General features: G+C 33.5%; 4 protein-coding genes across 6 annotated transcripts; 2 read left to right on the top strand and 2 right to left on the bottom strand.

The window, feature by feature from the left end:
* Positions 1-1,351: 1,351 nt before the first annotated feature.
* Positions 1,352-3,953, bottom strand: LOC123307150 (serine/threonine-protein phosphatase 6 regulatory ankyrin repeat subunit C-like). Its single transcript, XM_044889368.1, has 3 exons — positions 3,695-3,953; positions 2,147-2,437; positions 1,352-2,082 (listed from the first exon to the last, which is right to left on the bottom strand). The coding sequence occupies exons 1-3, from the start codon at positions 3,951-3,953 to the stop codon at positions 1,352-1,354; spliced, it is 1,281 nt and encodes a 426-aa protein (XP_044745303.1).
* Positions 3,954-5,924: 1,971 nt separating this feature from the next.
* LOC123308266 lies at positions 5,925-15,128 on the top strand. Of its 2 annotated transcripts, none has more exons than XM_044890855.1 (5): positions 5,925-6,084; positions 8,587-8,817; positions 12,580-12,864; positions 13,439-13,492; positions 14,994-15,128. In XM_044890855.1, exons 1-5 carry the CDS (start codon positions 5,976-5,978, stop codon positions 15,041-15,043), a joined length of 729 nt encoding a protein of 242 aa, XP_044746790.1. In that variant the 5' UTR covers positions 5,925-5,975; the 3' UTR covers positions 15,044-15,128. The 2 variants fall into 2 exon arrangements, with proteins under 2 accessions (XP_044746790.1, XP_044746789.1); XM_044890854.1 differs by lacking the exon at positions 5,925-6,084 and adding an exon at positions 7,170-7,359.
* A 53-nt stretch (positions 15,129-15,181) lies between these two features.
* On the bottom strand, positions 15,182-16,102 carry LOC123308267. The gene is made up of 4 exons (XM_044890856.1): positions 16,009-16,102; positions 15,767-15,954; positions 15,560-15,642; positions 15,182-15,503 (listed from the first exon to the last, which is right to left on the bottom strand). The coding sequence occupies exons 1-4, from the start codon at positions 16,030-16,032 to the stop codon at positions 15,310-15,312; spliced, it is 489 nt and encodes a 162-aa protein (XP_044746791.1). The 5' UTR covers positions 16,033-16,102; the 3' UTR covers positions 15,182-15,309.
* Positions 16,103-18,008: 1,906 nt separating this feature from the next.
* LOC123307807 lies at positions 18,009-19,019 on the top strand. 2 transcript variants are annotated; one of them, XM_044890248.1, is made up of 3 exons: positions 18,009-18,453; positions 18,532-18,748; positions 18,833-19,019. In XM_044890248.1, the coding sequence occupies exons 1-2, from the start codon at positions 18,142-18,144 to the stop codon at positions 18,730-18,732; spliced, it is 513 nt and encodes a 170-aa protein (XP_044746183.1). In that variant the 5' UTR covers positions 18,009-18,141; the 3' UTR covers positions 18,733-18,748; positions 18,833-19,019. The 2 variants fall into 2 exon arrangements, with proteins under 2 accessions (XP_044746183.1, XP_044746182.1); XM_044890247.1 differs by lacking the exon at positions 18,833-19,019 and having other exon boundaries at positions 18,010-18,453; positions 18,532-18,773.
* The last annotated feature ends 460 nt before the right edge of the window (positions 19,020-19,479 follow it).

Genomic DNA, 19,479 nt, shown 5'->3' with positions numbered 1-19,479 from the left:
AAACCAAATATCCACAGATTACACTGATTACCATAGAAATTATATCTTAGGTTAAGCCATATTTTCGCGATTAAGACGCGTGAAGCGTCTTTAAGCGGTGCTATTCGAGCGAATAAGTCATGACGTCAGTCTTTAAGACGCTTTAAGCGGAACCTGGCGGTCTGTGGAGAGCGCCTGTGTCATAGAGTCATCATGTCTCTGGCCTGTGTCGTCTTAAGCGGAAAGAGGTAATATAAAGAAGAAGGGAGAATATGTTGTTTATATCGAATTTGATTTGAATTCCTACTAAGGAGGAGTGCTTTTATTGCCAATAATGCAGTTTCTGCATTATCATTTAGAATAAATAAATATTTTTCAAATAATAGTCAAAGAACAGAAATTAAAAAATTCACAATTCGATTCGCTGTCTAATGACAACGACAGACGACTCACTCAACCATCAGCGATATTCTATTTTTGCGACAACAAAATTAATGACGTCACGCTTAAAGACGCTTTAATACATCGATTAAGACGCTTAATCGCCAAAATATGGCTTTAGTATATCTGACATAGACATATAGACTCTATGTCTATGATATCTGATTACAGATTTTTCTTTCTACCCGTTGATAGATCTACGCAGAGACAAGAGAACTATGGATCTACGCCATTGAACTCACGAAAGAAACAAGAAACTCTTTCTTGAGTTCAATGGGCTTTCCTTGAAATCCATAGAATATAAAATACTCAAAGTTGAAACCAGAAGAACAGGTAAGCAGGTTAAAAGAGGTTTGCGTTGAAGAACAGAACAAGTCGGAACCACAGAACAGTAATATAACGGTACTTTCCTGAATCGACTTGTTCTGTAACTGAGCTTTTAGCAGTGGCGTAGCATTAACAATAAGTAAAGTCATAGAAGGTAATTTGAATCACCTTGGATAACACCTATACTCCAATACTCATTGAACTCAGAAAAGATATGTCTCGCCTCAATGTTACTCAATAAAATATTTTTCAACGCAGTACCTTATTATCTCACCATAAAGAGATTATTTCATTCATGATGGGGCTCGAAATTTTCTAAGATTATTGAGATTTTCGTAGAATCTGAAAGGTAAAATATCTTGAAAAAAACACCGTGTAAAATTTCAACCTTAGTTGCTTAGTTTCATCTTTATTATAAAATAATGAGTATATACATAAAAACTGGTTCATATATACCAGGCGCACTACTGTGCATCAATCACCCAGTTGCAGGAACGTAAGTAACGAAGTATAATTTTAATGGACAATTAAATAACTAATTGTCAACTGGAATAATATCTAAATGACATTCACAGAAATACATTAATAGAAATTTCAATATTATTTACACACTTTTTAAATTTTCCATGTCAGCTATGGAGAGCTGATCAATTACCATATCCACAAAAACTGATGGTAATTTCCACTCCCACATTCTGTTCAATTTGTCTGCACATTCAGTCATCAATTCCAACCTCCTTTTTCCTTTTGCAAACTTATAAAGAATATCTGGACCATAAATTGGATATGAGCTTACTTCGAAAGTCCTAATTTCTTCGGTGATGGAGTAATTTTTGGCGTACAGTGCTATTTGATTTATACCTTTAGTCAGAAGTCGCCAATAAGTGACGGTGGTATTCTCTATTTCCATGTATTTGAGCATGTCTATTTCTCTAAAACAGGTGTTCAAATAATTGCTTGCCTCCTTCCGTTCGCTCAAAATTTTCAGATTTTCGTGTAGTGTAGTTCCCTTAGAAACTTCCAAGGCAATAAATTTGAGAATAGTCCTGGTCATGTAGTCCCAAATTCCCTTGCTTGAAATATAAGGTAAGAGAAACATAGCATCATCTGCAGTTATCTCAAGATTGGCTCCGTTTCTTAAAAATAACAAAGCCAATGGCCCAATTTTTTTTTTCAAGATGAGATAGAGTGGTGTGCGTCCTTGGAAATTCTTGGTCTCCAAATCGAATGCTCTATCTAGGAAAAGCTCAATCACTTCTGATGCCTCAACTGTTGCTGTTTCTGATCGAGAGACTAATGTATGCATCGGAGTCCAACCTCTAATGTCTCTAGAGTCTAGAATATAGAGAGTTGTATTCCATACATTTCTCAATAGTCTGTTTATTATATGGAAAGTAACAAGCATAATGTAGAGGAGTTCTCTCTTCCACATCTGTACTTTCCATACTTACCCCATGCTCGATAAGTAAATTTATGAAGTTTATTCTGTTATACCTAACAGCCCGATGAAGTGGGGTTTCTTTTTGTTCATAGTTGGGTTTATTGACATCGGCATTCCTTGCCAATATGTTTTTCATTGTCTTGAAAAATCCTCTTTCGATGGCAATATGAAGTGCTGTATCTCCCAAGAAACCGTGTTGATCGTTTATATCTCCCAAAAAATTCAACAGTAAATTGAACATATGTTTTGCTGAAAACAAAGAAATATTGAAACCCTTTTTCGAAAAAAAAAACATTTTTCGGAAACTATAGACTTAAGAAATGCTAAATTAATTTTGTAGATCTTCCGAAGACGCTTCTAATGAATTGATAATATACAGGACAATACATTATGAAATAAGGAAGATTTTTCAATTTTGTATTCACAATATACGGCAAGCTGTTATTTTCGCCCTGTATATCTTAGGGGGTCGATTTTTGATATGTCACTAGTGGAAGCTGCTATCGAGCAATACTTAACCGATAAATTTTAATAGGATTCTGCAATACTATATTTTCGTTGAAGAAATAAGAAATATAGGTTGCCCTGAGAAAAAACAAAATTGAGCGGAACTGAACACCCTGTGTGACCGGAATTTTTTCCACTTGTGTGGAGCTCGTATATCGTATATATAAGTTAAAAAAAATGATAAAATGAATGTTCATCTCTCTCCTGAATGGGGATGTGGACAGGCATTCTTTAACGTAGAATCCACTGACCAGCTCAAAATATTTTTTCTTTTCGAATCATTAGGTGAACTCGTTTTTTCAAATGCAAACTTTTTTTGAATTTGTTATTTTTGAGTAGGAAAAAATCTTTTATCAGTAGATTCTACGTGTAAAAGTGCCTAAGAAGGTTCAAGTTTAAGATCTGTAACTTCAAACACAAAAAGTTATGAGAACTTGTGAAAATCTAGTTCTGTTTTCAGATTTGGATTAGTCAGAAAAAAATAGCTAGAGAATGTGACCTCCGTTTTTTTTTTAGTTGCTTTACTTCACGAGATCCCCTCAGTAGACAACGCATTTTGCCCACCCTGTACCGTATTCAAATAAAGTTTATTATTATTAAAACATTGTTATTGACCATATGTTATATGTACCTGAATTCATTAGTTTTCTGGATAACAGTTTTTTTCAAGGCACAATTTAATAAGGATATTCCAATTAAAAACCTATATGAAATTATAGCAGGATCGCTCTATTTTCCAGTAAGTGTGAAAATTTCTCCCATTTATTAACTGAATATACAAATTATCCCAAAAAGTTTTTGTTTATAAAATACAATTTAGTGGTAAACCTTTATATTTCCATTTATCTCAGATATGTAAATTTTTAACAGCCCTCTACTTCAATTTAAGACTGTATATTAAGAAAATATAAATATTCAATGAAACAAATTCTATTGTGCTTCCAGAAATATATCAGATATGAGCTATCTCGAAATAGGCATTTAAAAACAATCACTTACTTCCTTTTCTGAGTATCTGTTCACCAACGTCAGTAGTATCCTTTCCGAATTTTCCGAACGGGTTATCTATCTTCTCCTTGTAATCTGCGCCATTTTGCAATAGAAATTTGATTTTTTCTTCATAATCTCGAACGGTTAAGGGATCCAGATCGGGATGATCTTCGAAAATATATATTCTCGTCGTAATTAGCCCCAAAGGGGTTGAGTATCCGTGATCATAATCACGAAAATCAACATTATATTTTCCCGAACACACCATTCTCTTAAATGATTCAAGCGACCCTCTAAGACATGCACTAAAAAGAAGACCTTTTACATCTTCAGTTTCCATTTGATGCAGAGATATTTTTATCCGTTAAAAAATAAATATAAAGGATTTACTTCCAGTTTAAGTCGCTCTCTCTCTATATATGTATATTTACTGTTTATTATATATGCGTCCACGTTCACTTCTACTACACTATTTCCGTATTGTTATTTTTCTCTCGAAAACACTACCCTTTCTGTTCACTGCCCTTTTTGAACTGAAGGAAGAACCATAAACGTATTCCTTATAACCATTTCAAAAGCCATTACAATGTTCTTGGAACATTTCGAATACCTACTCAATAATGAAATCTTTAGTTTGGGCAGCCTCCTGAAGCCAGGATTTACCGCCCATCTTTAAGGGAAAGTAATACCTCAACAATCTCCATTCAAGAACGGCATTCACTAGTTCTTAATTTACGATTTCAGTTTAGTGCATAAGGCCTTGATTTTTTTTTAATTGAAGTTAAAGGACTGATTGATGTCACCCCGTCTCTTTTTTTCCAATTTAGTTGGTTATTAATGAGAAAAAAAGTTGAACTTTAGTGACTATAAAACTTGTTTTCACAATCATTTTCGGCGATTCAATTCTTAATATATTGCAGAAATTTTCATGGTGATATATCAAAATTTAACTGAAATTCGGAAATAACTGAAAATTATTCAATATTCCTAATATTACCTCTCGCGTGGCGAAAGATAAGATTCATTCATAACTGTCATGAAATTAGGTATCGTCAAGGTCAAAGGTATTGTTGATAACATTCCCCATTTGTAGAAATTATTGCCAGGTAGTTTTCTTTCTTACGTTTTATGTCGTACCTTTTGTTGCCTCAGTAAAGGATATTTTCTCGGAAGCGCACTCCATTACGGACCATTAAAATACCAAAAATTCAAAGAACCCAACTTTTGAAACTAAGTTGGATGCCATCTAATGAATATTAGAACGTTTTTGTATAAAAGTATTCTTCATATTTTCTCGTATAATGCGCCATTTTCGAGTAATTTCATGTTTGAAGAATCGGGTACTTTGGCTGAATACAATTCTGTTTAAAAGATCCACTATTCTAAAGGTACTTCTGTTTCTCCAGGGGTGGGATAGCTCATTATGAAAACTCAAAATGGCCATATCTTTTTATCAAAGCCGAATTGGAAAAAAATGGCGTAGAAAAAGAGTGTTACTTTAGACCTCAAGAATCTTCAGTTAAAATATTTGTATACGAGTCAAAGACTCACTCTGTATAGAATCTAATGCCTTTTTGCACCGACTGCAGGTCAGAGCCATGCGGTACAGAACATATTATACAGGGTATCAAAAAATGTCTCTAATAAAAGTTTTAGGGCTGTTACTAATCTATATATCTGTAATAAATTGAAATATTAATTGGGAAGGGGGGTTGAGTGACACCTTGTTTTGGAGGTAATTCAATTGGCTTTTTGAAAACGCTCTCCTTTTGACCTTTTTAGTTTAAAATTTTCGAAAAAAATGAGTAGAAAGCTTAATCATAATTAAGCTAACAGTTTCATCACTTGCCATAGCAAGTGATGAAACTGGATTTAGCTTTATAACTTGAAATTGGAATACCAGGTGGCCAAAGAATTCTTATAGCCTTCAGATATGAAATATAGAGGTGACATTTCACAATAGGACTAGATTAGAGAAAATGATGCATTTACTAACAGTAAACGAAGTCTAGGAATAAATACTTTAAAGTTATTTTTTGTATTTTGACCCATGAATCAAGTAGTAAAGATTTCACCTTTCATTACTAGTATTTTCGGTTCTCAGAACTTTTTTTAGTGCCATTATTCATAAAAATGTCAGATCGGGAATAAATTCAACAATGAGTTGTTTGGAAAATAATAAAATATTGTAAACAAATTCATGATAAAATCCTTATAAGATAGGGTGCTGCGAAATATGAAGTCAATTCTAATTCACACATTCTGACTTTTAACATTGAAACAAGAGAAAATGGGTGTGGCCTTATATTCACTAGTAATTTTAACTCTGATTTACATTTCTCCCTGTAATTCAGCCCGATGCCCATGCCAATATCCCCCTCCTTGTGATTGCACAACAGGTGAGTACTGAGTATCTGTAAAGATGAAAATATAACTGCTGGGTTAGATTACACATTACACATATTTTTACTATTATATTTTTAATAATAATTCAAAATGTGAAGAAAATGTCCCATTGATGTAGTTGGCAGCATATGTGAATAAGTATAGATACATCTAAATTCTAAACTGCAAACTTCATTTGCACTAAGAAAATTTTTTTAACCACTAAACGTGTTTCACTATCATTATAGCATCTTCAGGTGGATGAAACGTGAAAAAATAACAAAAATCTCCTCTGGAATTTTTTAGGCTTAAGTTTCGGAACATATATAGGTTCGGAAAAATAATGGAGTGAAGAATGAGGTAAATTCACACACTGGTTAATTATTTCCAAAGACTATTCTTCAAATTATAAGCTTTCATTTTCACTATATTAAGTGAAAGTATAAAAGTTTGAATTTTGAACTGGTATGGAACCCAAACCCTGGAAGCGATATACCATATGAAAAATGAGCACTGATGTCAAGTCAGTCACCCATCCAGGTACTGAACGCATTCTAGCTTTGTGAAAAAAATTATTTTCTCAACATTTCCTGAATAAGTACTAATCAAGTTGAAAACTTAAACTTGTATAAAACTAATGTTTTGAGGGCTCTTGAGATATTTGATCTCTTGAAACTGATAGTCATAAACCATTATTCGAATCTGCATTCATGTCTCCTTATGCTCCTCATTCACCTGCAAAAATTTGTCTTTCACTATCTTATTATACCTCTAATGTTACTATAATATTCTCAATATACCCTTCATCTTCCTCGAAAAGGTTCGTCCACAATGATTTCGCATAAACTTCCGAATGTGTTTTGGAATTTACTCTCTAGGTATATTTCTTATCATTGTTAGTATACATGTAAGTCCAATATCCTGATACTGCCATTGATGTGTGAATTTCCTGTTGATTTCTTCAATTTCTGAATGAATTCTCGGCGATAATTTCAAATACTACATAAGTGAGTAGGATGTATTTAAGAATGGCTTGTTTAGAAAATGGCGAAGTTGAAAAAATATTTTCGTGATAAAATCCATATAAAAGATGGAATGAGATGAATTGGATTAATTTCGATTCGGTCAGTTTTTGTTACCTCATAGCATACCTACACAAAAAATGAGGTATTCTCTTTTTTCACTTGTAGTCTTCTATCTGCTAGATTTCCCTTTTTGTAATTCGCAATGCCCATGTTCCGAACCATGCGGTAGTCCTCCTGTTTGCAATTGCCCCCCTGTGCCTAAAGGTGAGTGTTATAAGTTTGAAAGAAATATAGTAGATCGAACCCATCAGTAAGTTAACTCTCATGCAACCAACTCTACTGCTTTTCTGACTCAAAAACTTTTCGTGTATTATTGAAATTTTTTTTATACTTTGAATTTTGCTTCGTTTCCTTTGCGATCTGAATACTTATACCAACTTTCAACTGTGAAGATATGTAGAATTTGATTTTTCATGCATGGTATATATACCTGGTTGTGTTTGGTTTTATCAAGAATAAAACTGGCATGATTGATTTCATAATGATTAAATGATTCATTAAATCCCCAAATGTAATAAAAGTTATTTGTAAACGGACATGCTTATCGCAAGAATTAATGTATTTGAAAATTTGAATAACCTCCAATTTCTCAAACAAGATAGATTTCAAGTGAAATATGATGATTCATTGCTAATAATGTGTGTTTGTGGAATTTTTTTCTGAATATATCTGTAATAAGATTTTGTTATTGATGACTATTCGATGATCTAGGCGAATTCTACCAAGCCCTTTTTCGGATCAATAATTTCCTAATTTCCGCTCTCCTAACTTTTGTAAAAGAAATTGAGTTTTATTTTCAAGTTTATTTATAACACACTTCAGGATACATACATTTCTCTATGTCTATGTCTGCTCTGTGAGTGCTATAAATTTTTTTTGATCATCGATCGTCACATAGGTGACACTTATGCTTCGCACACAGATGACACTTGTGTTTCGTCTCACAGGTGACACTTGTGATTCAACTCCTGTTCGATGGTTTTCCTTCGATGGCAAATGAAAAAATGAAATTGAGAAATGTCAACAATTCCACCTTTTTCTTAGGCATTTTACGCAATTTTAGCAAAATTGTATTCATAAGCTAATACGGTCTTTCGCGACATAACATCGTCCGTTCCCGGTCCACTTACCCTCCGAAGTTATATTCAGGGGTGTCCATCCCTCTATGATAGATTTCTATAGTCCTCCACGAACTTTGATATTTATTCACTATATTTAAATGTGAATCTTACATCAATAATTACATAATTTTATTGAAGAAGGATTGTCAGAATTGCAGATAGGAAAGAATAATTGATTTAGCGGAGCAGGAATGTTCCATCTGATGATCATGAGATTTTTGATGGTCAAGTAATGAAGATAGTTTTATATCAGAATAGCCGTAGAATCTCAACCGATAATCCTCGAAAAATAGCCAGCTTATCATTTTAGCTCGGTGTAAAAGAGAAATCATCGACCCATTCTATTATCCTCATCCTGGTACATGGTATCAAGATTCGACAAGTGGAAAATACTACTTCAGTTTGGGCAAAACGGTGTTCGTCCAGAGATCCGATGGATTTTACTCAAAATGGGTGACCTCTGGAGACGGAGCTGATTGGTCATTGAACGATAACTATCTATGGCGATGGGATAACAATGGAAGATGGTTTCCTCTGAAAGGTAAGAAGAAGGGAATGTTTTTTTTTCTGTTTCGCGAATTCAGTTTTAAAAAAGTCCGATTTAGCTCAATCGGGATTGTATACTCATAAAGATTGAAGAAGTTTCTACAACGACATCTACAGGATGAGTCAGAATAAGACCGACAACCTTCGTATGCAGATTCTTTTTTCATGTAGATATGACAAGAACAAGTGCAACTACCTAGAGAACTGGAAATTTTTCATATTTTCTAGGAAGTTCAAATTGAAGTGGAAATTATGTATCTACTCAAAAGATACCCCAAGACAAAAATATCTTTATTTTTCACAAATCGACATCAACCAACATTCCTACAGAGAATTTCTCTTATAAACTAACTTTAAGCTTAGAATCAGCATTCATTTATGAAACACCCTGTGTATTGGGTTAGTAATCTTTATGTAGTTATAAAACTGTGGGAAAAGATAAATTATTTAATGATTTCAGTCCTTTCATTAACGTGGTACATATAAAGATATAGGTATCACCCAAATTTTGTGTGATTACCTATACCAAATTTTCAATATTTTCTTACGAGGGTTCAAAGAAGAAAGTAATGATTTTATTTTGTCTGCATTTCCGATACACTATATATATATAACTTCTATACGTAGTTTGTCTTCAGCACCTTGTATCTTTGTAACCATCCTTTTTTCTACATAAAAGTGAAATGAAAATCGTAGCACCAAGAAGTGGTAGTTTTTTTAAATGAGCTAAAAATATCCTCACTCACTCTTTGTTCAAAGATTATAGAGTACTCTATAATTATACAGGGTGGCCATTTGAAAACGAAAAAGACGAGATTACAGACGAAATAAATTTTTTCGATAGAAATGCTCGGACAGGTCGATTTCTGTTTCGAGGGGTACAACTTAAGATGTAGGTTACGGACGCATAGCGCTTCAACCCTTGCTACTACAACCCTCACCTCCAATTTTTGAATAGGGAAGATGGGGTGAGTGATACCTCATTTGAAAGGTATTTTTATACTGATTTCAGCACAGTAATTGTTTTTTCATTTTATGCATTAGTTCTCGAAATATTCTTAACTAAGTATTTGAAAATGAAGTGGTGTTTTCATGGCATTTGTAGTGTTTTTTTGTGAAAAATCGACATTTTGAGCTTCAAAACAACCATGACTGTGGCTTCCTTCCTCCAATCCACTGACATAGAAATCTTTAATCAAGATGTCGAACAAACAAAGCGTATTGCGAAGGAGCTCAATCTTGCTGAAACTCAATCTAAATTATGTTCGATATAACTTGCAGTATTTCCAATAACATGCGGTAACACTTGATCGATAGAAATCTCCAAAAAGTCCAAATACGTACATATCTCTAATCAGATTACCAGGTAAGAAAATCAAATCATTAATGATGCCACAGAAATATTCCAGTCCCAATTCGTGAAACGATTTCCGACTTAATTATGAAGTGTTTTCTCAGTTGGCTTCAATAATGTTTTCATTTTTTTGATTATTGAATTCATATCTTTTTCAAAAAAATGAGAATCGATAATTTTTTATTTATTACGAACAGATCATTAAGTTGGCTTACAGATTCTTTGACATGTGAATTATTCTTAGTTTTGAATCGAGACTTGTATGTGTTCTAATTCATTGTTCGACATAGTTTATTCAATTGCAGAGCGGGTGGAAATAATTTCACTTTTTTTTGCAAACAATCAATGTGCGATTGAGTTTCTGCAAGATTGAGCTCCTTCGCAATACGCTTTGTTTGTTCGACATCTTGATTAAAGATTTCTATGTCAGTGGATTGGAGGAAGGAAGCCACAGTCATGGTTGTTTTGAAGCTCAAAATGTGGATTTTTCACAAAAAAACACTACAAGTGCCATGAAAACACCACTTCATTTTCAAATACTTAGTTAAGAATATTTCGAGAACTAATGCATAAAATGAAAAAACAATTACTGTGCTGAAATCAGTATAAAAATACTTTTCAAATGAGGTATCACTCACCCCATCTTCCCTATTCAAAAATTGGGGGTGAGGGTTGTAGTAGCAAGGGTTGAAGCGCTATGCGTCCGTAACCTACATCTTAAGTTGTCCCCCTCGAAACAGAAATCGACCTGTCCGAGCATTTCTATCGAAAAAATTTATTTCGTCTGTAATCTCGTCTGTTTCGTTTTCAAATGGCCACCCTGTATATAATTATATTATAGACTACTCTATAATCTTTGTCTTTGTTGTATCCATTCTCGTAAATGGTTGATTCCTCCTATAGATTATGCCTTTACCACACACAACAACCTGTAATTTGTCTTGTAGAGTATGATGCATCTGCAGGGGTTGCAGTTCTGTTTTAGAAAAATGTTCAACTTTTATATTGGTCGTTTTCATCATATGAGTAGTTATATAGGCACGCTACTTTCTAAGATTTTTCCCGAAAATTTAACCTTGAAACTGACATTTTACAAATCCAAAGTCACCTATTCCGGATTTCCTGGGAATATATAATCGAAAAACTACAAAATTAACCCTTCTAAGCGCACATTTGTGGAACCAAGAACTGAGTTCATCCTTCCTGAAGGAGGAAACCAAGAATTGTCATATTAGTTCACTAATGAAGCCAATAATATAATAGAACCTTTTGATGTTTTTGAATCTATAGTCTATAATCAAGCGAGTTACGTTATCATTGGTTATCTTCGGTATTTACCATTTTTATTCAAGCGGTTTTGGTCATTGTTGATTACAATCACATGACGTCATGGACAAGCCCTTCAACGTCATCATATTGAACCGAAGATGACTGCGGTCATGGTGGTAACCTGCGGGTTACCACCATACTCGAGAGTTGGTTTTAACTTTTATTGAATAGGTACACTACTCTCTAACATTTTGCCGAAATACCAAAGTTTAAATTAAACGGATATTTCATATAATAACTCTGGAAATTGGGCCAATATTGAGGTCTTCTAGATTGAAATAGGTGGCCAAAAATACTCATTCGACGCAGAATTTAGTTCTCTACAAGTTTAATGGAGATCACTTCACTTTCATATACATTCATATACTTTCGAACATTTTATGCTTGCGAATGAGCTCAAACTTTGAAATCCTCAACTCAAGTATGGACCGCTTATTTCGTAGAATACGAGCTTGGTCTCATTCGACGCAGAATTTAGTGCTCTCCAATTTGAAAAATTCTGAGGGCACGTTTTTGGGCCACCAACATTGAAAGTCACATTCTTCGAGGAAGAATATCAAGGATTGTTTCACTGGTTCGCAAATGATGCACAATAAACAGCGTTCCCACACTGGTTTTCCACATTTAAAGATCTACTGCTTTATTGACCACACTGGAAAAGTTGGCATCACAATAAAAACCTTTTGTAGAGACTATATCCTTACTGAATTCCAATTTGATCTAAGTTCTGTACCTGTACACGCTTGGAGAAGAGCTTGGCTGGAAAATTGATAGGGGTTGTTCTGCTTGATTCGATCAAAATCCAATCCCAATCTTGTGGATTATCGGACTTTGTAGTTTTCAACTGGGCTGCCTTTTGTGGCCAATACTACGAAGTGAGAAATGGGCATCTTGCATCTTATTTTTTCTTCTTGTTCGTCCCTTACTGATCCTTTTAATCAATGGCTTTTGGCTACCACTTAAACGTTATATTCGTGTTATTCTTGAACCACACTTCTTGGTGACGTGATTTCCATATCACCCATTTCCATATCCATATTATGCTAACCGATTGCCATAACATTTTTTGTACAGAGGATGATGGCGACGAATTCAAAGATACTTGCTCGAAATTCCAATTGCCAATTAAGTGCATGGGAACTGAATGTCCCGAGCAGATTCGGTTCCCTTCGAACGGGGTGTGGTACGTAACAGGCGGAAAAACCATATACAAAGATGACACTAAAGAAAATAAAAGATACGAGCTGCAGGATAATGGATTGTATCGTAAATTCAAGGGAGATGTCCAAATTTGCCCTGAGTATTGGACATGGAACATGACCACTGGCGTCTGGTACCATATTGAAGGCTCGTCAGGAAGTAAGAATTATTTCAATTATTTCATAATATTGAATTATTTAGGTGCGGTTTTTTAAGTATTCTTTTTGGAATGTCGAAGCGACGTTTATACACTGGATTTTCCTGGATAAATCACTGGTTAAGGAGCAGAAAACTTGATAATTTCATTCAACGACGTTTCGACAATATTCGTTTTCCTCAGGATATAATAAGACAAAGTGAAACTCATGAAAATTAAATTATTAACGAACTACTTTGCAGAATACTAATTTTAAAGTTGAAACTGAGCATTGACACTATCACTCGTCAATCAATCTACTTCAGCCAACCATTTTTAAGATTGAAAATTGATAATATAAAAAATCATTTGCGGAGTTTTTAATGAAGTGATATATTGAATGGTATTGAAGCAGATACCTTGGAAATAATAAACCAGTGTGTGAAATTTGTAATATTTATCGTCAATAAATAAGATTGGGATAGGACGAATGGAAATAATATATATTCGCAATGCAATATGTTTAGAACATTATCTGTTATTATTAGTTATGAACGAAAATCATAATCATTCTGTCAGAGAACATTCAATTTTCAGTATCAGCTTGCCAAACCGAAGTTGAGGATACCACAGTGATTACTGGACCAACAGGTGGGTGAACATTTTTGATCGAATTTCTCGTGTAAATTAAAAATTATTATTCTTTGTTATTGAGTTGTTTTTACATGGGATAATGAAAATACGCTGTGAATTCCTCTATACAAAGTTTCTATGCTAGAGTTTGCGCTTTGATCTATCTGCCTAAAATATTTTCAATGTTGCGACGTTGCTTCTTAAACGAAAAAATACTACAAACTTCTTTATTTCAAATGGGACACCTTATTTATGTAACTTTTTTCGCTTCTCTATCCCCATCTGAGTATTTTTGTCCAGTACATGCCATGCCTATCCTTTTTTTTCTGATACGGAGATATCGGTTTTCCACAAAAATTGTTTTACATGGATCCAATGAAATTGGCATAAAATAGACATTTCATCTTTTGGGGAGTTGAAATTTTGGAAATAGGTCACTGAGATCTTGAGGATGAGTGTCGTGTAAAAAAAAAACTTGGTTTGTGATATACAGGGTGTTCCAGAATTCTTGGTCAAAAACATCAAAAAGTTGATTTTTTTAAAATATACCACCCTACTTTTCATCAGATATTCTCAAAGAAAATCAAAATATGCATCTGATAATGAATCATGTTCGTAAATGAAAACCTCATGGTTTCGGAAATAAAGTAAAATTTTTTTGAGTGTGAGAGTTTTCAGCGTACGTCTTCTATTGCTACCGTAGAAGTTCTGTCACGTTAATTTCGTTGAATTTTAAAAAAAGCCATTGAAAACTCGACTGAAGATGTTTATATCAATCATACAAAGAAATATATTTGTTAGATAAAGTAAACGAGGCATTCTTAAAACCCGCATTTCGATAGAAAATTGACGATGATTACGAAACCATGAGGTTTTCGTAGGGGAAATTTTGGAACACCCTGTATATCACAAACCAAGTTTTCTCTACACCAAACTCATTCTCGGGATCTTAGGGACATATTTACGAAATTTCAGCTGCCTAAAGTGTGAAATGTCTTTTCTGTGCATATTTCAGTGGATCCATGTTTTTGACAATTTTTTGTGGAAAGCTGTTAATATTTTCGAAATTATGAAGAATAGAGATAGGGAATCACAAGACAAAAAAACTCAAATGGGGATAGAGATGCTAAAAAAGTTTCAAGATTTATAGGGTGTCCTATTTGAAAAAACGAAGTTTGTAAAATTTTTTTGTAAGTATAAGCGGGAACGGGATAATATTGGGAATATTTTGGTCAGATTGATCAGAAGCATAATCTCAGATTCATCATCGAAATTGTAGAATAAATAAGTGGAAATTCGATTGATTTACACAGCATGCTCGAAGGGAAAAAATGTGTGCGAGTGTTTTTATATAATTTTTTGTTTTCAATGGCCCACTCTGTAGTTATTTACTCCACTATAGTTGATTTGCCATTTTCTTATCTTTTCTTTACCATATCTTGAGATACACACAATTAGCTGAATTTCTTTATTTAGGCATCATTTTATTACTTATACTTATTCATATTTAACTCTGCAGGTGAAAGAGAGGGACTTCTTAAACCACCAAGAAAAGTGTTTAGCTATTGAGGAAACATAATGGAGATCACGTGTCGTTTTATATAATTGATTGATTTAATTTTCAACGTTTTAAATAATATATGTTTATATAGAATTAACTGGTTGTTTTCATCAGCCTTAAGAAAATAAAAAATCACTCTGCAGACCTAAGAGTCTATGGATTGAATTCGATATTTATTTTTTTTAAATACATTTCTGCTGGTTATCTTTATCAGGATGGCATAGCATTTGTAGAACTTGTTAACTTAACAGATTCACGATCCACTTGATTCCAGTCATACTACAAACTCACAACTAGTTTGATTGGAAGCAACACATTTTTTCGCTGCTTCGTTGAAAGCTGTCATTTTTTGACACGTTTTCAGCTTGCAATCGCACCACCAAAGCGTTTTCGAGCACTTATAATATTGATTACATTTCGGTGCTGGGAAAATTCCAGGTCCCTTTTGCTCGCAGTTTGGTTGTGATGCTGAAATGAGAAAAAATTCATGTTGGAAAACAGTAGGGAATTGAATGAATAAATACCTGTTGTTCTAGGGGCATTTGTGGTAGTTTTTGTAGTACTAGTGCTACTCACAGTATCGATTGGAGTTGAATCATAGATGCACCTGCAATATATTGAATCTAAAAAGTTGAACATCCATAAACTTAACATTATTATGTAAAATAGCATGTATGCTATTTTATCTCAATACTGATAATCATGGGGAAATTTTACTGATATACACTCACGGTTGGAAGTTACTAGCTTCTGAGCATCTCTGGCCCTCCAAGCAATGTTGAAAGCCAACCAACTTTTCTTCACCGTCAATAACAGTACAGAAGGAGAACGTAGTAGAGTTAACACATTTAATGGGAGAACTGCATTCTGCTCCATATACCGTTTGGGATAAAACTTTTCGATTCGTTATTATAGAAACCTATATAAAATAATCATGGATGGTAAGTATGAAATGAGAGGAAAATGAACTTACCAATATTAGTATTGTGAATTTCATTATTCTTCTCTAATGGTATTCTGTAGATTTTGGAATCGAATGTTCTATGAGGCATGGAAACACTCCACAATATATTCGATTATTTCTTTGGAAAAAATACATATAATCTTGCCTAAATATTTGATGAAATAGTCAGATTCAAAATTTATGAAAATATTCCAGGAACTAGATGTAGATTCGATCTGAATAAGGATTATGTGCAATAGAATCTTATTTATTTTGTCATAAAAATCTGGGAGTGTCTGAGGATAGAGCCGGGATTTTATTGATGTTGAATTGTCATGCAAGTGTAAACATATGATGAAAAAATCTGTTTATAATGCATATTAACAATTTCATCCTCAAAGCAACAAATTATTACGAATAAATAATTGATGTTATATTATGACTTCTCAATTTTATATTTCACAATTTGTTAGATAATGGGTTAGTTTTTTGTGAAAATAATATAGAAATATATTGATATTCTCGTATAAAACTAATATTAAGAACGAAACAACGCAAGAAGAAATCAAGTCAACTCTTGACTTTCACTACAGAAAAAAGGTGAATTCCATAAAAAAATTAAATTAACATAAAAAAATGGGATGAAATTACTGAGAAAAGTTTGCTCAGCATTAGCAGCCACCAGCTGTTGGCTGCCTTCGTTCGATATCCCAACATCTGTATACTAGTATACAGATGTTGGGATATCGAACGAAGGTTTGAGACTTGTGCCTGATGTTCTATATACAGAGTGGGCCATTGAAAACGAAACAGACGAGATTACAGACGAAATAAATTTTTTCGATAGAAATGCTAGGACAGGTCGATTTCTGTTTCGAGGGGGACAACTTAAGATGTAGGTTACGGACGCATAGCGGTTCAACCCTTGCTATTACAACCCTCACCCCCAATTTTTGAATAGGGAAGATGGGGTGAGTAATACCTCATTTGAAAGGTATTTTTATACTGATTTCAGCACAGTAATTGTTTTTTCATTTTATGCATTAGTTCTCGAAATATTCTTAACTAAGTATTTGAAAATGAAGTGGTGTTTTCATGGCACTTGTAGTGTTTTTTTGTGGAAAATCGACATTTTGAGCTTCAAAACAACCACGACTGTGGCTTCCTTCCTCCAATCCACTGACATAGAAATCTTCAATCAAGATGTCGAACAAACAAAGCGTATTGTGAAGGAGCTCAATCTTGCTGAAACTTAATCTAAATTATCTTCGATATAATTTGCAGTATTTCCAATAACATGCGGTAACACTTGATCGATAGAAATCTCCAAAAAGTCCAAATACGTACATATCTCTAATCAGATTACCAGGTAAGAAAATCAAATCATTAATGATGCCACAGAAATATTCCAGTCCCAATTCGTGAAACGATTTCCGACTTAATTATGAAGTGTTTTCTCAGTTGGCTTCAATAATGTTTTCATTTTGTTGATTAACTGAGAAAACACTTCATAATTAAGTCGGAAATCGTTTCACGAATTGAAATAATATTTATTGATAACCAAAAATCAACAGTTTTCGAGATATTTGAGTTCTTGTGTTTTTCAAAAAATTTCTCACCTTACTTCATTTTTCGTAAATTTTTTCTACGTTGACCAAGTTTGATTATAATTTTGGATTATTTTCATCAGAAAAACATATGATACGTATGAAAAAGGCAAAACTATTAGATGTTGAAAAAGAATTAGTATGATTTAAAGTTTGGTATATGAAGAAAAGAAAAATTAATTTCTAATATCAATTTGCCTGCAACTTTCAAATTTTTTCAAACATATGAATTGTGGAATTCGAAAGTTGCAGGAAAATTGATATTTCTTTTCTTCGTATACCAAATTTTAAATCAATTAAAGCAAATGAGTGATACTAACACCTCCTCCAAGGTTCACGTCTAATTTGGAAACACCCTGTATAATTTGACGATTTCCGATATTTTATGTGAACTTTTCTGGCAGTATTTCTGATGCAAGTATGACACACGAGTTCCAATAACTGTCATGTTATTCGATCACGAAATTTTTCTGAGTGACGCACTCAATTTAATTATTTTTTTTGTGGACAAAATCTCCAGTTACCCCAGTCAAAATTTCGAATAGAAAAATTCAAGATGGAGGAGATAGAACCTTTAGTGGCCCCCATTGCTATAGGAGACACTTATCAGCAACAACAAGAAACGAAGCCACAGGAAAATGAAACATTCAATCCATTTCTCCAGTCTCCTGCGGATACTGAAGTTATGAACAGTGAAGTTTCCGAAGAGGAGGAAACCTCTACACTGAAATCTGATGACCTAACAGAGAACGAAATGCCAACGAATTCAAAGAGTGAGATTGATCTGCACGAGGAGAAGACGGACAGAGTTTTGATGAGAAACATATACAACAATGTTATTAGTAGTTTTGTATTCCTCATATACAAGGTTTGAAAATATGATAGAAACCCGTACCTTCTCAGAAGAAATTTAAGTATCTGTTTCCATTATTTGGATATTTTTCAGGTCATTATACCTTTTGGAGAATACGTGCTGACGAATTCAACCCTATGGATTATTTTGAAATCGACACTAGAAGTATTACTGGAAATGTTATTATACATCATTTTGGCGATCTGTTATGTCTTTCTCAAGTTCATTTCACAAATCGAGAATAAAACTAAACCAAAGAAGAATGAAGATGAAGTAACAGTAAAGGCTAGTTAAATCCAAAGAAAATCATGTAATAAGTACAATATTTTACAACAGATCAGTAGTAACTCATTTCAAAAAAGAAGATCATATGAATAATTGAAACTTTTTTTAGTTAGGACACAACATCTCAACGAGATTCTGAGGGTATCATTTCATAAGCTTTTTTGTGGTATGTGCAAGATATATATTGTATGTATCGAAAGGTGATAAGACAGAGTAGATTTCATGTTTGAAATATTTTTCCTTTGGAATATGTTCCATGAACTGGACTGATGTTTCAGGATATGTAGAATAAAAAGTCCATTCCTATCAATGTTTAATCTCGTATTTTTCTGGCTTGAAAACTTAAGAACTCTATGGATATAGACGCCTCCAGTGACATTTTGAGATTCAGTATTGAAAGCTTAGAAAGCACTTTCAAGGAGATATAGATAAAGAAGGAGTAATTTAGTTCATCGCCTGTTGCAAGGGTGACCGCGTTTTGTTGCCAAGATTAAGCTTCAGAAAGACAGAAAAGTTCTGTCTAGATGTAATTCTTAGCTTATATAGGGTGAGTCTTTGACTCGTACAAATATTTTATCAGTAGATTCTTGAGGTCAAGAGAGACACTTTACCATTTTTTTCCGAATCGCCTCGGTTTAAAAGATACACGCTGTTGAAAAACCATAAAAAATTATTTTTAGTTCCATTTCACAAAGGGTTTTCTCGAATAAATTGAATTTTGGAATATATTTTTTCATTTATTTGATTAATCTTCTC

This window comes from Coccinella septempunctata, chromosome 2 (assembly GCF_907165205.1).
Source record: "Coccinella septempunctata chromosome 2, icCocSept1.1, whole genome shotgun sequence".
In the NCBI taxonomy this organism is placed as follows: domain Eukaryota; kingdom Metazoa; phylum Arthropoda; class Insecta; order Coleoptera; family Coccinellidae; genus Coccinella; species Coccinella septempunctata.
The sequence above is the reverse complement of the archived record's forward strand: the minus strand, read 5'-3'. Positions and strand labels throughout refer to the sequence as shown.

Bases quoted from the DNA above. Each gene is read 5' to 3' on its own strand.
- LOC123307150 (XM_044889368.1), bottom strand. From the start codon at position 3,953: ATGGTGTGTTCGGGAAAATATAATGTTGATTTTCGTGATTATGATCAC. The intron at 2,438-3,694 runs GTAAGTGATTGT...CTTTGTTTTCAG, and splicing joins ACAGATACTCAGAAAAGGAA to CAAAACATATGTTCAATTTA. The intron at 2,083-2,146 runs GTTACTTTCCAT...TCTATATTCTAG, and splicing joins AACTCCTCTACATTATGCTT to ACTCTAGAGACATTAGAGGT.
- LOC123308266 (XM_044890854.1), top strand. From the start codon at position 7,233: ATGAGGTATTCTCTTTTTTCACTTGTAGTCTTCTATCTGCTAGATTTC. The intron at 8,818-12,579 runs GTAAGAAGAAGG...TTTTTTGTACAG, and splicing joins AAGATGGTTTCCTCTGAAAG to AGGATGATGGCGACGAATTC. The intron at 13,493-14,993 runs GTGGGTGAACAT...TTAACTCTGCAG, and splicing joins AGTGATTACTGGACCAACAG to GTGAAAGAGAGGGACTTCTT.
- LOC123308267 (XM_044890856.1), bottom strand. From the start codon at position 16,032: ATGAAATTCACAATACTAATATTG. The intron at 15,643-15,766 runs GTGAGTGTATAT...AATATATTGCAG, and splicing joins GAAGCTAGTAACTTCCAACC to GTGCATCTATGATTCAACTC. The intron at 15,504-15,559 runs GTATTTATTCAT...TTCTCATTTCAG, and splicing joins AAATGCCCCTAGAACAACAG to CATCACAACCAAACTGCGAG.
- LOC123307807 (XM_044890248.1), top strand. From the start codon at position 18,142: ATGGAGGAGATAGAACCTTTAGTGGCCCCCATTGCTATAGGAGACACT. The intron at 18,454-18,531 runs GTTTGAAAATAT...GATATTTTTCAG, and splicing joins TTGTATTCCTCATATACAAG to GTCATTATACCTTTTGGAGA.